We start from the raw sequence: 18,149 nt of genomic DNA, 5'->3' as shown, positions 1-18,149 counted from the left end.
CTATTTTTTCTTCAATCATCATGAAATATCGAACCTTAGAACTTTTTCAAATCTTAAATCTCTTTGTCTCTCTCTTCCTGTCTATTTTGCTATCTTACTCGCTTAACATTCTGATCCCCTTCCGCCGCTCTCTCTCGTTGGTTTTCCCGCTCTCAGCGAATTCTTTTTTTTTTCGCCCATCACAAATTATTTGAAAAGCCTATATACGAAGGCTGAGTGAGTACTTAAAACACTTCTTTATTTATGTTTATTTCACTTTACCTGCACCCTCTGTAAAAATTGTAAATACATATTCTCTCTCTCCCATTCTTCTTTTCTCCCTCTCGTCTCTTTCCTAGCAATTGACAAGCTAATATTGCAATATTAAACATTCGTACAATAAATTCAGCAATCGTAATAATATTGGTTTTGTCCGTGACCGGTATACTGGAGAAACTGATAAAATTGCTGTAATTCTTGCATGGGTAATACCTGTTCAATTGTTATCAATATCCATGGTGTCATATGGAAATCTATATTCAAAGAAGATACAAAAGTCATCATTATTACCCCCAATAAATTCAGCATGCGCCCATCCACTCACCCCCACACAGACCGATATACACATAGGGTATACGTATATGTGAATGAATTTTCGGTTTTATAACAATTAGCAGCAAGTTTATTGTTTTAATGGGCACTTTCGCATGTGTCCCCCCTTTTATTTCACTCTTATAGTCCCATGTGTCCTTCCAACTTTTACGTAGAAAAGACGAGAAAACAAATAAAAACTGAACAAAATTTTTATTTTCTTGGTGCAATTTTAATTAAGAGGTTGCAATATACGATTTCACAAGTGTTATTTTCTTAGTAATGTTCGCCAAAAATAAACGTGATAATTACATTCTTAAATAAAATCGTTTGTTGAGAACAACATCTTTGTCCATCATTAATGAAGGAGGATATGGAACTCGTATTCTTATATGACACTGATAATGTTTGTTAAAGTGTATATACATCACATGATATTATAAACAACTGCCTTTCAACGCAAAGGCTAAAACGGAGAATCTCTACATATTTTGTTTTTTAATTGCTACAATTCTTAAGACAGAAAGAGAACATCTGCTCCGTCTTCAGGCCCGGTTTTCAGGTTAAAGTGACTGTAGGCCTAGCCAATTTTCGTTCCTTTGGCCTATAAACGTTATTCGTGACTATTCAAACATGTCAGCGTAGTTTTACTCGGGTTACCATTCCTGTATACCATTAAAGTATTTTCATCTTACGAACATCGTACATTTTCTACTACCGTTTATCGAATTAAGTATCCACTAGCGGGAGCGGATACTTTTAAACACAAGTTACGTGAGCACGAAGAGAGAATATCCCATTAAGATTAGTATCATGATTATTATTATAATCGTGAATCAGGTTGATCTCAGTGGGTCTCTAAATTATAATGTTGATATTTGGGGGGGGGGGGAAGGGGTGCTCTGGATCCTGTCCCCCTTTCTACAGCAACACACACAAAACGTAGAAGAAATACTTAGTACAAATGTCTTTTTACACATATCGTGTGATGTTCCACCTGGTATATGTGCAGCACTGGTAATTGATAATAATGATGATAAACCGCTATTCTTAAAATCTATGTGGAATAAGGCTTTCATTATTTGACTATATACTTTTTCGATGAACAGATGTTCAAATCCATAAATAACAATGGTGAATCGGCATCACTGCTTGAAAGAACATATTGTCCCACAGTGTATTCCAATGTGTAATCACAGCCAGGAACTCAGTATGAAATCATACTCGCACTATTAAAAATGAATATGTTTAGAGAGTATGAATGATATGTTTACATAGTGCAGTGTACATGGTGTATGGACACACTGTAAACACACTGTGACACTGTGTTCTTTACAGGTAATTACAGGCATTTCTTTAATAGTTATGACTATGAAACATTAATCTGAGAAAAAAACAACAACACTATTTTATGCCAGTTAATAATTACAAATAGGCTAAAAAATATCAGGTTGAGAAATTTGCAGGCTAAATTTGAATTAATAAAAATCGGATTTTTATATCAAGAAAAGAAAATTAAAAGATGATTCTTGTGTAATTTGTTTTTATATATTCCATTCCGAAAAGAATAAGAACTTTTTGGTGGATTTGTAAAGCACACTTTACAAAAAACCAAACAAACAACAAAACATGGCATGGTGAACAAAATTAAGGAATTAATATAATAATAAGTGGTTCATCACCATTTCTCCACTGTTTTTGTTGTGTTTTCATAACTGTCTTTAATATATATATTCATATATATATATATATATATATATATATATACATATATATAAATATATATATTTAAATATATGTATGGATTTAAATTGTTTTCGATATTGAAAAATAACGTAGCTAGTTGTTCACACCCATGATAAAATAATTATCGTGAAATTGTACATATGATTTAAATTGTAATATATCAAACAAGAAAATAAGACAAAAACATACGAAAATTATATTGAATAAGGCTTTGTTGCACTACCTTGAAACTGAATACTGTTTCTAGAGAATGTGAATGATTTTTATTGGTTGTCTGCTTTAAACATTATTTTGTCGATTTGACTTTTTTCGGTCAACAAAAAGGAGTTTAAATAAACAACTTGCTGTGATTTGAATATAAAAAAATGCCTACTTACTTTAAGTATGTTATAATATTGAACCGACAATATGATTCTGTGCGCTTTATTGAAAATCATCACTTCTTCATGTTCTTAAGTTTTTAACTCATAGATTCTATGATGTTCCATGTTCGTGGAATAGGCAACTTGTACATGGTAATTCTACCTAACAAGTCAATTAATTATTGAACTCATACATAGTAAAACCATTTATACATGATTAATGTTATGAACTAATGAGGGATTGCTTACATTTCAAACATTAAAAAAAAATTAAACAGAAATGTTCAATTTCTAATATTTATTGGTTAAAAGTTGAACATTATTGATTGAATCCTTCAAAAAAAAATTGTGTAACTTTTCTATAAATTCTTAACGAACAACTGTATGCTCAAATAATTTAGTAAACCAGATTGCAAAATATATTATACAGATTGTTAACTGTGATTTTACTACGTAAAAGCCTAACCACTCAAACATTTTCTTTTCGTCTTTGAGTATAATTATATATCGAGCAACTCTTCCTAAAATTGTTAGCACTTGATCTGGAAAGAGAAAAATGTATCTGTAGCATATTCTTGTTTACTATGTGATATAAAAGGGTATTTCAAATAAATAACACCATTTTCGGTGAGCTTGCCTTGAACTTGAGGTAAATATCATCACATCTGTGCATCAAAAGATTTCGGCACGACTTTATGATTTGATGGTTGATTGTGGACTGTGGATAAGACGATGAAGAAAAAAAACCAAGATTGCAGAGAAAGTTCAATCAGAGACAAGACATTCATATATATTGTAGACAATAGATCGCTCTCCAGCGCCACCACTGAATACAAAGGAAATAATGGACATATACTTTTGCCATGCAAATGAAGCCTTAACCTGGGGGAGAGGAATGTTTTAAGAATTAAATAAAAAAAACTTATATTCGAAATTGAAGTCCAGACATAGGAACATAAATAAAAATATCATTGATACTTGTATCCGGAAAATACAAAATAGAATCATGTATTTCATGCCATTCTATCCCTTTTAACAAGCCCCCCTCCCCCCCCCCAAAACCCCCAGAAATTATGATAGATTATTCCGCTTTTTATAAGGTGCTTCTTTAAAAAAAAACCGAGAATCATGAAAAAGATTATTTTTAAAGTTGTTCTTGAATAATGGGATGCTTTCGCATAAAAAAAAATCTAGGTTATGTACTACAGGCGACTGTTCATAGAAAAATCAATTGTGAAGTCTTGATAATAGACTTCTCCTCGGGACAGTCAAGACACTGTAGGCGAAAAGTGTCAAATGGAATATAGCAGAATAGAACCCCATCTCTCCAATTTCAATAATTTTCCAATTTGGGTTGTAATTATGATTCAACCAACGGACCCAGAGTATTATCATATTTCATTTATTATTCTGTCACGAGGTCCGAACAAACCCTAATTAAGTTTCATTTCATCTGCTTTATCATTAAATTTCTATATAATTTCATTCTGTTTATCAGAATGCAAAATATTCATCATTATCGTACAAATAGGTGTCTACTATTCAAAAATATAAACCTGTGAGCGGAAATGAATCCCTGAAGTGGTTTTTGGACGAAACATTTGAAGATGAATCTCAAGGAAGTAACGATTCATTTCAATCAAACCCAAACAAACCCCATTAAAACAAACTAAAAATATTTGTATAAAAAATATGATTTAAATAACCAAGACCTCTGTCAAATTTAATGTTGGTTAAAAACAATATCATAAAATAACACACATGTATGACCAGTCTTTGACTATGTGATAGGCCGATTAAAACTGCCGGGCATCTCCAAATAGTGGGAAAATAAAAGGAAATTATTTGAAAAAGTGAACAATGAATGAAGTAAAACGCAAAATTGTACAAGAACCATAATTGCTTACAACCATGGATTGTTCGTATTCGTGACACAGCATTTGTTAATTCATGCAATGATTTTATGTAAACAAACGGAGACAAACAAGTTTATATAAATAAACTTGGTGGTTAATGCATTAAGAAAAATGTAGTGCAGCCATTTGAGAGAAAGGAAGGGAATCGTTCCTATCCGACCGGTTATAGAAGAATTCATAAAAATTTTCACATGACTGAATAATTCTTGTCAATGTCCAACTGTTTAATGTCGGTAAAAATTACACGCGACCACATTGCATGTACATCTTTATCATGTTTATATATTTAAAAGATGTTGGGTTGAGAGTGGATTTTATTTATTTTTCATTCATTGATTATTATTACATGCGGTTCCGCCCCTCTGAAGAAAGCAATTGAAGTGTCAGAAACATTCTTATCTTTCTTTATAGCCCATCCCCGGTTTATTATGTTGTGGTTTTTATATCTATATGAAAAATCGGTGGTTGTTTATTCAATTTTTTTTAGCGAAATACATGTAGCATTAATGCAGAAAGAAAATGAAAGCCCATGACAAATGCATCATTTCTTCGAATGCGAAGTTACCAGTTAAACCGTATGGGAGTCGATTCACCTACATTGAAAACGGCATAAAGAGGAAAAGGTAAACAAATAAACCCCCGTTTTTTTTTATTGTTCGATGATTTTGTAGTGCATCTTACTTTGCCAAAAACAAAACCAACAACGATGTTTTTAAACTCCATCTTCTGGTGGGCATGCGCTCCTGGTGATAGACAACTGATCGAAACGAAAGCTGACATGGTTCTCGTATTGATTGCTTGACACAAGACGAACAACCGAATTATGACACATCAAAGGCATTTTGACAGATCCTGAGAATTGAACAAAAGAGGACAAATATACATATGAATAAATACATATAAATATAGAAGAAAACATGATGTAGCGTTGGCATGGGGCGACGCCATGGTATTAGATGGGAAGATTACCTGGAGGTGGTGATTTTTTTCAAATTGAATAACAGGTATGAAGTTACCTGTCCTATACCCCTCTATAATTCCTTCTCATTCTTTCCTTGCTTTCATTATGTGTCATATTTTTATCCCCCGGTCCATTGATGGTCGCCTGTAATTCCAAAGTATTATATAAAAGGTTATCTCATCTGCTGAAATAATTTCTATTCTCATTCATGTATATTGCTTAGGGCAAAATATTTGTCAGACTGAACATGGATTTGAGTGTCGTATATTGACGGATTTCGGACAGTTCCTGAAGTAAGGTGTCGAAGCAATGAAGCCCTGGAATTCAGGTTAAACCATGGAATCCGATTTGTGAGTACATCCGCGCACTTTCTGCATAAATCGCGCCCAAATACAACTCCACGTATTCAACATTAATTCATATCTTGCGATTCAATCTGTATTTCCCCGAGCTAACCCTTCTTATAATCCCCTGACATGAGACGATACATCAAGACGGATGAAACAGATATCTTTGCCGGATATTATTGATACCCCTGTCAGATTAAGATTTTTCATGAATCTAATTGCGTCATGTTTTTATGAATTTTGACATAATACGATATATTAGTGAATAATTCGTTAATATCCATGTTCCACAGTCACGGTTTGTAATCATTCAATATGATATTTCATGATTTATTTCATATCAATGCAAAGTGCTTATACTCATTTATCTTGAGTTAAATTGTCATTATCAGATCAACAAGTTCTCGCTAAATAGTTCTGAGTATGGTTCTATTATACAGTGCGTCACAGAAAAAAAAGAGGAAACCGAGACTTCCATGCCACTTTTCTTCAAAGGCAGAACGAGCGCTTATTCGACGATTGGCTCATTAGTATTTTTTTGGTATTCTCTCATTGATCTCTGAAATGAGAGTGGTGTCACATTCACAGCTGAGTTTTTTCTGCGCAAATTGTTTCTGATATGCCTCAATATCATTTATTGTTTGTAATTTGCCACGCATGGACGATTTGCTAAGCTTTTGGTCTCCAAAATAAAAGCAAGATTTTTACTCTTACCATAAGAATCAAATTTATAGTAAAAATATATTTGATAATTGTGAAATCTATCTGTGGGATGCACCGTATATATTTACACGTATCGTAATCATGATTATATTTCGCTCGTTAAATCAAGAAAACCTGATTTGGTAGTTACTTACTTGCGTCACACGATGGAGATCCAGGTACGATCTGGTTGATAGGATTCAATGGGTTACCATCACCACGTTGTCTTATGTTTCCTACCTGACCACACAGACTAGTCTCACTCCGCATAGTATCCATATTCAGCGAGTTCCCTTCCATTAATTCAACATAGTCCAGGCCATCGTAGCACTATGGTCAAAATCAAACACAGATAATGTCATTGTATGTTTAATCTCTCTATTAATAACACAATTAAATAAACAATTAGATAAATAATTTATAACTTTGCTTAGCTATCTTTTTAGATACAAACTTGTGTTTTTCAATTCAAAGATACTAAGATATTGTGTTATATCAATACATAGACACACATACATACACTTATACATGTACATACTTCTGAAAATCCGTATGTACCTTATATATAAATATATATATATATATATATATATATATATACATATGCATATACATATATGTATGTATATATATATATATATATGCCGATGATTGTGCAAAGTGCTCAATGCTATATATAGCAGAGCATATATTCTTCATAAATATATATATCAATAATTTTGTTTAAAAAACAATTTGAAGAAAGGATACCAAAAACTTAGTAGGCGGGGGGGGGGGGGTATCTGAATTTCAAAAAGAAAATCACATGCCTAAAAAGTTCAATATCTGCTCTTTTGTTTGATACCTTAATCACAGAAAATTGTCAAGAATTAGAAAAGTTCTGCTCCCTCGAAACAATGCTTGTATTTCCATAATTTGATTAAATGAACGTGTTTTCAACAGTTTCCACAGAAGCTATCGCACGGTTAACAAAATACTTAATGCCTTGCTGATCGTCAACAAAACGGAGTGTCTAGTGAGTCTGGACGGTAGCCTGTAAAACTTCTTCATTTTATGAAATTATTGAAATTCAAGCCTTATTTCAAATAACCAGAACTTTTTTTCTTGACCATTTTCTAGAATTGAGGTATCAAATTAAAACGAAGATATTGAACTTTTTAAAGGTCAAGTCCACCCCAGGAAAATGCTGACTTGAATAAATAGAGAAAAATTAAACTAGCATAGTGCTGAAAATTTCATCAAAATCGGATGTAAAATAATAAAGTTATGAAATTTTAAAGTTTCGCATATTTTTCACAAAACAGTGATATGCATAATTTGGTGAGTCAGTCGATGATGTCCATCACTCACTATTTCTTTTGTTTTTTTATTGTTTGAATTATACAATATTTCATTTTTTACAGATTTGACACTAAGGACCAACTTGACTGAAACATATGCTAAACAATGCTAATTCCACATGTTCAGGGAGGAACTGATCATTGTTTCACTTGACATTGATGAGAAAATTAGAATATTTCACAATTCAAGTAATAAAATACAAAAGAAATAGTGAGTGGATGACGTCATCAGTCTCCACATTTGCATACCGACAAGGATGTGCATGTAACTGTTTTGTGAAATTAAGCGAAACTTTAAAAGGTCATAACTTTCTTATTTTACGTCCGATTTTAATTAAATTTTCGGTGTTATGCTTGTTAGATTTTTCTCTTTTTATCCAAATCAACTTTTTGTTGGGGTGTACTTGTCCTTTAAAAACGTGATTTCCTTTTTGAAACCCAGATACAGCCAGCCAAGTGACTTTTTGGTATCCCCTCTTCAAATTGTTTTTGCTCATTCATGCGTGAATGAAAAAATAATCTAATTAATTTCAGATGGAAGAGGAGATTCTGAGCTTTATAATGGAAGGTCATTTGTCTATTGTATTTGTGATTAAGATATGATAAATCGACGATAAATCTCGGTTTCGTTTTTTGTGGGACGCACTGCATACATATTTAGGAGTTTGAAAAATGATCGATCGATTTTCTGAAAAAGAATTCCCAAATTAAAAAAAGTAATAATCCCATCATACTTAAATTTCATTTCCCATTGGTTGAATATAATCATAATAAAAATAGAACTCGTAAATTTTAATTTGCATAATGACCATAAAAGATAATTGTGAATGTCTGTTCTTTTGGCTGTGTTTGATAAGGGCTGTTATGTAAAAATGCAGATCTTCAAAACTTGTACAATTATTTTATTTTATTTGGCGCCAAATTCTTATCCTGCATTATGTACTTCCAATATTCACCACGTATGGCGGCTTTTTATGTGCATTTTGAAAGGTGTTATGCTATTCTTGTTTAATGAGAAGTGCACCTATTCATTGCACGTTTTAGTGATTTGCCTCTCCATTACGATACACTTTGCTGCTTATTTTTAATTCGAGTAAAATATATATATTTAATATTCGTATTCCATGCTCATAAAGGTGTCCCTCGAGAACAACATATAAGCTTTCCTGATTTATAGATTAGAATTATACACGTTGGAACTTACAAATTCATAATTTGAAATATAAAACCATGATGTGTATTGAGTATCATACGTCCTAAACAAGAGTCTGTTAGTTTGGATTTATGAAATAATTTAAACATTTAGAAAATCAACCGATCTCTGAAAAAGAGAGCAAATATTTTTACAATTGATTAGGCAAGTACTCTGTATTTTTAGAAAGCAAGCACTCATTAATTGAAACTGTTCTTTTCCATACGGTCCAGGATATGGACCATCATATTATAATCTTGAATGATTAAAATGTCTTTACACAATTCCACTCACGTGAATCTCACATATTTTTGTTCCGATCACATTGAGATAACTATCACGTCCTTTTTTATAACCGATTTATAGACTTTTATTACTTCTTTATGAATAATATTAACTGCAGCATGATCACGATACTAAAGGAAAAGAATTCCATGAATTATGACATATTATATTACTCAGTAATCAATATTTCATAAGCCTGGTCATGGTTGTAGAACTTGAAACATTATTCATTATATTTCTGACTATAGTTCTTCTATTTCATTACATGATATGAGGAAAAAAAAACATGGAATAACAACAATGGTAGTTATCGATCACGCAAAAATAGATGTTGTACTCCTTCGATCGTTGAGTCGCATTGCTAGGTGAATCTACATATAAATTTCTGACCTATGACATACAGCACATGTCTATCATAAATAAATTTCTTACCCTCAACCTGGTGGCATCATTCTCCTGGCCACCAACAGACATCTCCATGATGGTGATATCCGTCGGATAGATGATAGAGAAAGAACAGTTTCTCTCGTATCCGAAGTTACGCATGGTATGTGCACCAACTGGCTCAGGGGCTATCACGTTACAAGCTGTGAAAAGTGACCAAACGTATCGAAAGCAATGTTAAGACATTGAGCTATTACAGCTATTACTGTGTTTAATAGCTCCATGATTAAAAGGTAAACAGGCTGGGGATTTTCAAATGAATATTTCTTGCCACCCCGGGGAACAAAATAGTCGGTTTTCAGGATATGATTGAAAATCAAAAGTATTTTTTTATCATTGTGGTAGAACAAATAATGTCGGGCGAGAGAATGTGATAATGCGCTGAGTGTCAGTCAGAAATTAGAATTTGGTAGCTTCTTATTTTTCCGAGTATATACTTTTTTGTGTTAATCTTTTCTTTTATTATATACATGCATATATATATATATATATATATATATATGTGCATGAATGATTATGATTCATTAAATGTGATATTGCATAGTTTCATACCTTTCTGTGATCACTGAAGCGTATGCTTCAATGATCAACATCAATCAAATATGGTTCGTCTACACTCATTTGGAAAATACGTTATACTGATTCGTTAAACTCACGAATTGCATATTCAAATGAAAGTATATCATCTCATCTCTCGGAGAAATAGGAAATAATGATGATCGAAGCATTACGTGCTATGTTTCAATGATCACTGCAAGATTTAAAAATATGCATTATTGTATATAATGATTCGTAATCATGCATGCGTGACCGATCAAAATTGCAACAAGGTGCAAAGCACAGGATATACTTCCCTCTTTCATCTGATATATAATGGATTATAATTTTTATTGGCCAAGTTAAGAATTTTTTGGTTCCGACGTAGTTCATCTTCTCTTTGTGCATGTAATTTACAAATAATTCTTGGAAACGCAAAAACACACCCTTACCCACCTTCACACATACACACACACAAATAATAAAAATAAAATGAACTTGAATTGAATTTAAGATTCCGACCACCGCAGACTATTTTTATTGGGAAATGTGTCCGGGGAATATCGTAAGAAAGTTTTATTTTGCTCAAACGTATCTTGCATTGCGTCATATACCCAAAGTTACACATTATTCCTCATCAGAAAATGTTCTGATTCATAAGCTGGCATATGTTATATAGTATTATACAACTGCAGTGAAATGATAAACGCAATTTATGCTGTATGCTCAAGTTTCTTTACTTTTCATCGTAGAATTTCATTGTAAATCAATTATTCATTTGAATGCGAACATCTCTTTAAATCCCAAGATGGTCTTGAATGGTTATGTGGACTAGCTACAACTGAGCCCAATAAGACCTCCCGCCACTCAAAAGGTATTCTTTTGATTTGCTCTCCATTTGATAGATCGAGGTATTTGAACATGTTGAAAAAGGTTATTAAAATCTCTGAGATATCGCAAGAAATTTGAATGAAGGGAGATAGAGACCAAATAAGTATGGTGTGTGTGTGTGTGAGTGTGAGTGAGAGAGATACACACACACACACACACATAGTGGTGATTAACAGAGTGAGGGCTCAAAAACAAGAAGAGAAATGGAGGGTGGTAAAATTGGAATACAGCAAAACAATCAACAACAACAAACAAAAGTGAAAATGCTAGTAAAAAGAAAGACCAAAGGAAATGAAGGAAAAACCAAATGTGATTTTCGTGATAAAGTGATGATAAACATGATAAAGAGAAGATGTTGATCTATAGCTTTGAGAAAAGCAGATCAAATTGGAAAGGGTGATTGACTGTCTGATCTGCTTATATTCTTGTAGGCTTACTCGCCGATTATATTGAGGTAGAAGTGAATTTGATTTTTATCGAAGTAAGCCCGTTAGATAATGCTGTCTTTAAGCTCATGAGTTTGACAGGACAGTATACTGCAGGGAAGTTCAAATTTGGTAGGATTACTGATGAAAGCTGACACGCCATCTGCTCAGCTGCAGTGACTTTGTCTTGGGGAGAATCGCCAATTCTTTCAGGTTTTTATGAAAAAATCCCAAGCTCTGTTTGTTTACCCTTTCATTTTTGAAATAACCTGTACACGCTACCAATATTGTCAACCCTTTCCATTACGACAATTGGACAATGTAAGTCGAGATGACAAAGCACGATATAAAGCAGATATGTTACTCTGATATTGTAATGCCCTGGTGATTAAAGAGATGATACGTCAACCTCGGTAATATTGAAAGGGAACAATATAAGAATCGTATACTATAGAAAACCTTCTGATATTTAAGATGAACTAGGATATCTTCCTCAAAGATCTGCCTTTTATAAAAATAAATTCATTGTATTTCTGGTCATTGTATCAGTATTTAGGTCGTTTCATCTGTTAGTTTGTTTGTTTAAGTACAGTTTCGTCAGTGGCATTTTGGGATTCCTATTCATTTCCGTCAAGGAATGCAAAGTAAACGTACAAAACATAAAAACAGAAAACATCAAATTATGACCACATTTTGTTCCTAGGTGGATTACCTTCTTAGTAATGTGCCTTACACCAACATGACCATGAAAAATAACATTTTACTTAACTCTTATCCACTCTCTCCCCCTTTTTTCATACATTCATCACACACACATATACGCACATACACAAAAAGGCCCCTATCAATCTCTTAAAAATATCAAATGACCAATCTCCAACTATAGTAACGGTGAAATATAGAGTGATATTGATTGTACCTTTCGTGCTTTTTACAAAATCGCCATTGAAAAGCTCGATTGGAAAAGGTCAGTTTGTAAAATTACCATCAACGATCAGAGCTACATAGTTAAACTAAAGGCCTATCATATTCTTTGCAATCAATCAAATATTTGTCAGGTCTTACTGTAAGTTGCCTTGAATAAGCATCGTTCCGGAGACAATATAACGAGTAATAAATACGTGCAATATGGAATATAAAAAAATCACCATTTCATATGAAATCGAAGAAAAAAATCCTTTATCGAAATCAAACCCATCGTATTTCTTTTCATCATGATCCCAGGAAAGAAAATACCTTTGATTGATGGAACCATTATATATTACGAGTAAGTTTTGCCTGGCTCGAGTTTGATGACACGTTGTAATGCAGAATGCCAACTCATTTACCATGTAACAGCTTGGTAAATGAAAACGGCAAAGGTGTGGAATTAATTATATCTTTGTAATAAAAAAACGAAAATGGAAGATAACGATTAGCATTACCTAATAACGTAGAGCATGTAGAGTAAGATCATGCTTTAGTTTGAACATACTTCAAGTTCGACCTGCGATGTGGAAATGAATCTAAAGTAGATATGAATGCATTCTGCATAGTTTTGCATTGATAGCGCACGAGAATTACTAAGCCATCCTCATCCTCGAAAGCAGTTACAAGTAATTAAGGAGCTTAAGTAAGAAAGCCTCAAGTTACTTTTATAAAAAAATGTGTGTGAAGTAAAATACTCAGGATCGACCAAACACTAAGATTGAAAACTAGTTCTACGATAAAAGAGACTCGTAACTCGTAACCGTTAGAATGAACTGCATTTATGGATGGAAGGGCATGAAATTCCACACAAAGTAAATGGAATGAAGCCTTTAGTGTTATGTATTTCCTACTCGACATGCAATGTGGAAATGAATCTTTAGTAGATTTGAATGCACCTTGAAAAAATGTGAGCATACAATCCTTCTCCTTGATAGTAATTAAAATAAACTATATGATGGAGAATTCTCGTTTGGAAACCATTAGTCATGGCATAGAAAATAAATCTGTTTTTTTATAGCACATAGTGGGTTGAAAAAATACATAAACCTATTTTAAGACAAAGAAATTTAACTCCTCTATTCAAACTAATGCACTTTACTTTATTTGTCTAATTTTATGGAAGAATGGACATGATTTCCGATAGGCAACTGCAAAATAATTTGATGATAAAGGTTAGATGGATGCTACTCCACCGAATAAAGAGAAAGGTAACTAAAGAAGGGGAAGAGACAATGGTTCAACATAATATTGAAAGAATTGAACTGTAATGACTATTCATTCCCTAATCAGCATCTAAATCAATCCATGCTTACCCTGACGCCACATTTGCACTATTGATTTGACTGCGAGAGGAATGTTGGGAAGAATTTCAATCTATATATAAAGCCATGCGTCTCCGGATGTAATGGTCTATGAGCCCTTTGGTGGCATGTTATTACCGTCAACACTCTTATTGTAGTTTGGAGCGTCGCACTGATTGATGCTCCGTCACGTGCATCAACATCGTCATTTCATTACGATCGATACAAAAATGCTCTAAGATACTAGGTGTCTTTTAACGACAGAATTGATTTTGCAATTCCTCGTCATGGAAATGCTTTATCTTACCTTGATTTTATATACTATGATATTACGCATATTGAATGCAGGCTTATCTTAAAAATAACATAAATAAATAAATGAATAAATAAGTAGAAATAAATTAACGAAAGTTAGGTATACCAAAAAAGTAAACGTTTATTAATCTTTTTGTGTTTTCTTTGAGGTCAAAAGACCAAATAGGTGTTTTGCACAGTGAAATGACGTCAAATCTTAGTCTTTGACCCTTGTTTTCCATCTTGACTGGTAATCAATAATGATTTTTTCCTCTCCAGTCAATCCTGTCTCCTAAACCGTTTTCCGGATGGATGAGAAGTCATAGCAACACATTTTAACGGTATTTAGGTTTTGCAGGAGTTTGCGTTCATCCATGTAATTTAATAATTGCCGTATGAAGGCCGGGCTAGCAACTTTCCCGCGCAAAGCTGACCAAAGTGCGAGAGAATAAACAATTCTGCGACTGTATCTCCATCATATACCACTTTAAGTGTGATGCCGCAAACCTCAGCTCACGCCATACTTCTGTAGTCGTGAAAACGACATCTCATCAATTAACACTCATTAAATTACACCACTCTTCATTTGTTGAATACGTCATAGTAAGATAAATTGAAGGGTCAAGCTTTGTTACGTGTCATTTTTCATTCTTAATACAACAATGAATAAATGTGATTCAATTTTAAGGAATAAAACGATTGTCCCATCCACACTTTCCAAACACTTTCAAACCACCAAAACGCAAGACAAACACTGCATGAATTTATCCATGTAATTAGAATAGAATTTTCAGCAATAAAATCATTCTATTAAATTGTGAGAAATAAAATATTCGTGACAAAAATAAACAATGTCTAAAAAATGGGGTGTTTTGCTAAAAGGATGAATTGGGAGAATCCGAAAAACAATAGCGAGTTTTCGCTCAGCGGCGTACTGGGCTTCAGCGACGCGGGCGTATGACGCCTTTTAACATTTATTCATATTTCTTGACATCAAGGAATTAAATTCAATTCTTGTTCTTGATATCAACAATTAAATATCAACTAATTGGAATAAATGTAAAAATGGCTTGCCATACGCCCGTGTCGCTGAAAGCCCCATACATGTAGATGTCCAAAAGCGAAAAACTTGCTAATTACTCAAGTTGGCGACACATTGCCGTAGCATACAAACAAAATTCAACCAAAATAGAATAAGGCAGCTATATGCTATGAACTCATCTTTTAGTAATTATCTTTCATAATCACCTATCATCTATCTACTATAATATTCATGGATAATTTCCAATCTACCATATTTAGAACATTCTGTGAGACCCTTGATAAATACCTTCAGGGTGTCTTTCTAATTATCGATATTACGGAAATAGCTGTTCATATTCCCGTTGAGACAAGTATTATTTAGCATTGTCCTTGAATCGTAAAGTAGAGCGGCGTAAGTTTTATCATATCTATAATAATGCTGCAAAAACTAAAAGCAGTATACGTCCATAAAAATATTATACGGGTAAGATACTGATTCCTTTTATGTTAACTAAGAATTGAGATTTAGAATAAAACTCTCTGTTGTTTGTCTACCATGCTGCTCATTGGTTCGCCTAATAAGCCTATAAAGTTTATTCAGCCTAATAAATACCTTATACCTTAGGCCTATACAGTGACAATCAATCAATCAATCAATCAATCAATCAATCAATCAATCAATCAATCAATCAATCAATCAATCAATCAATCAATCAATCAAACAACCAGCCAATAAATAAATGAATGAATGAATTAATCAACCAACCAACCATTCAATCAGTCAATTAATAAATCAATAAATCCATCAATCAATCAATTAGCCAATCAGCCAATGAATAGTGCCAATCACAGTTCTACAATTATTAAGTGGCATTGTAAAAGTTGGAAAAAAACGAATAATAACTCACGTTCTGGGTTATAAATGAGCCTAAATGCGATTCTGAAACTGGAGTTTGGTTGACCGAGTCTAAATGTGATCATTGCTCCATTCTGATGGGATCTGTATACTCTCTGCCTATGATCACATACGTTTACAACTCTTTCTGTGATCGGAAGTGGGTGATCATCTTCGCCTGGAAATTGCCCAACTCCCATGGTCCAACCGTCAAAAAACTACATAGGAATATTAAAAAGCTAATTTGTCATAAAACCACTTCACATGCATGACTCGGTGCAATATTCCTAGCGACAATTCCATATATAATAGCATTTTATGATACTTTCGAATTTTCCATGAAAAGTACGTTAGTTGGGTAAATTTTTAATTCAATTTTGACCTTCCATTGTCTTGTTTAAATCAAACAATAAACAACTTCAATGATATTCATAAATTCTTAACAGAAAAGCTTGAGGTTCTTTTTCCATATCGGCCTATAATATGGCTATGAGAAATATGAGGAATATTATAGGCCCTATCTATTATTATATATATGAAAGATATGATTTGTATATCATATATATATATTGGACTTTGTTTTTTGCATTAATATGTCTTATTTATTGAAGGAAACCTTCAACAACAAGCTTTGCTTTCAGAAGGTTTCTATTTCATTTCATAATGTTATATTATATTTTGCTTTACTTTGTAACCTTGTTGAAATTTTTGGAATGAATAAATTCGTTATCAATCAATCAATCAATCAATCATTATTTTATAATAAAGAAATCTGTTAAATGCTACCTGCACTATATTGGCTGGATCATCACAATCTACGTTGAATTCAGTGAACTCAATTTCGACGAGATCATTAGATTCACCCAAGAGGTAGGTGGCACAGACTTCAGCGGCATCGGATGGGTTGGAATTGAAATAGTACTCTCCTCGTAACCCGATCATATCAACACGACAAACTGAAATAATCAAACAAGAAGAGAAAAGAGAGAGGTAAATTAATAGCATGAAGACACAGACAGGGGATGAGAGAGATAGGCAGAGAGAGAGAGAGAGAGAGAGAGAGGGGGGGATTGAGAGAGAAAGATGGAGGGGGGGGGGTAAGCGAGATGGGTTTGGCTTTAAAAAGCACTAAGGAAAAAATGGATTAGTAGTCGATGATGTTGAAAAAAAATGGATTATTAGTTGTTGATGTTGAAGAATACAATCATGATTAGTATTCTGATTAATGTCATGGAGAATCACAACTATTATCACAAATACACTTACATGAATCAAAGCAAATTTCGAATAAGCCCGACCAGTGTTGGGTAATATATTACCCCCTCAAAAAAAAAAGAGGAATCAAGAGTGTATATAGAGTGACATATTAACGAATGATTGTTAATTCATTCATTGTAAATTCATGAGGGATCCTTCTTTTTTTTGGTGATAACTCCGGCTCTTGCAGGAGTTGGTTAAAGAATTAATGCAAACTTTGAAATGAAATTTATATGACTTAATTGTCATTGAAAATAAGTGAGACACTTTATCATATATTTATCTAAATATATTTTTTTCACGAATAAACACACTTTTAAGATGTGAATATGATCACAGTTCTACTCGGTTTTAAATTTGCCGAAAAAATACTCCACCGTCCTGCTCACTTTCTTTACTGTAATGGATGGCTTCGTTAAAAAGCCAAAGGAACCGGACAAACCTCCAGTGTTTTAGCGATCGTATTGAATGAAAAATCGGAATTTACTGATTCAAATTATACATATTTTGCATATTCTTCTTTCCTTTCCTTTTTTCTTTCACGACAACCCTCAAGCAACAATATTTTGTCACTGTAGAATGGTAAAAGAAGCACAGAAATTAATCACTCTGTATGGCAATTTGGCGTATGGGTTGCGTTACTTGTCTACGTACACTTACGTAGATCATCGTTAAGTATGCGTAGCGTTGCG

At 33.2% G+C, this 18,149-nt stretch overlaps 1 protein-coding gene across 1 annotated transcript; it reads right to left on the bottom strand.

Moving 5' to 3' along the window:
* Window positions 1-3,170: 3,170 nt before the first annotated feature.
* On the bottom strand, window positions 3,171-17,156 carry LOC129257409 (corticotropin-releasing factor-binding protein-like). The gene is made up of 6 exons (XM_054895722.2): window positions 16,987-17,156; window positions 16,214-16,418; window positions 9,854-10,008; window positions 6,760-6,934; window positions 5,276-5,446; window positions 3,171-3,396 (listed from the first exon to the last, which is right to left on the bottom strand). The coding sequence occupies exons 1-5, from the start codon at window positions 17,140-17,142 to the stop codon at window positions 5,307-5,309; spliced, it is 831 nt and encodes a 276-aa protein (XP_054751697.2). The 5' UTR covers window positions 17,143-17,156; the 3' UTR covers window positions 3,171-3,396; window positions 5,276-5,306.
* Window positions 17,157-18,149: the final 993 nt, after the last annotated feature.

Source organism: Lytechinus pictus, chromosome 3 (assembly GCF_037042905.1).
Source record: "Lytechinus pictus isolate F3 Inbred chromosome 3, Lp3.0, whole genome shotgun sequence".
Lineage (NCBI taxonomy): Eukaryota > Metazoa > Echinodermata > Echinoidea > Temnopleuroida > Toxopneustidae > Lytechinus > Lytechinus pictus.
This window is presented reverse-complemented; position numbering and strand designations above follow the sequence as displayed.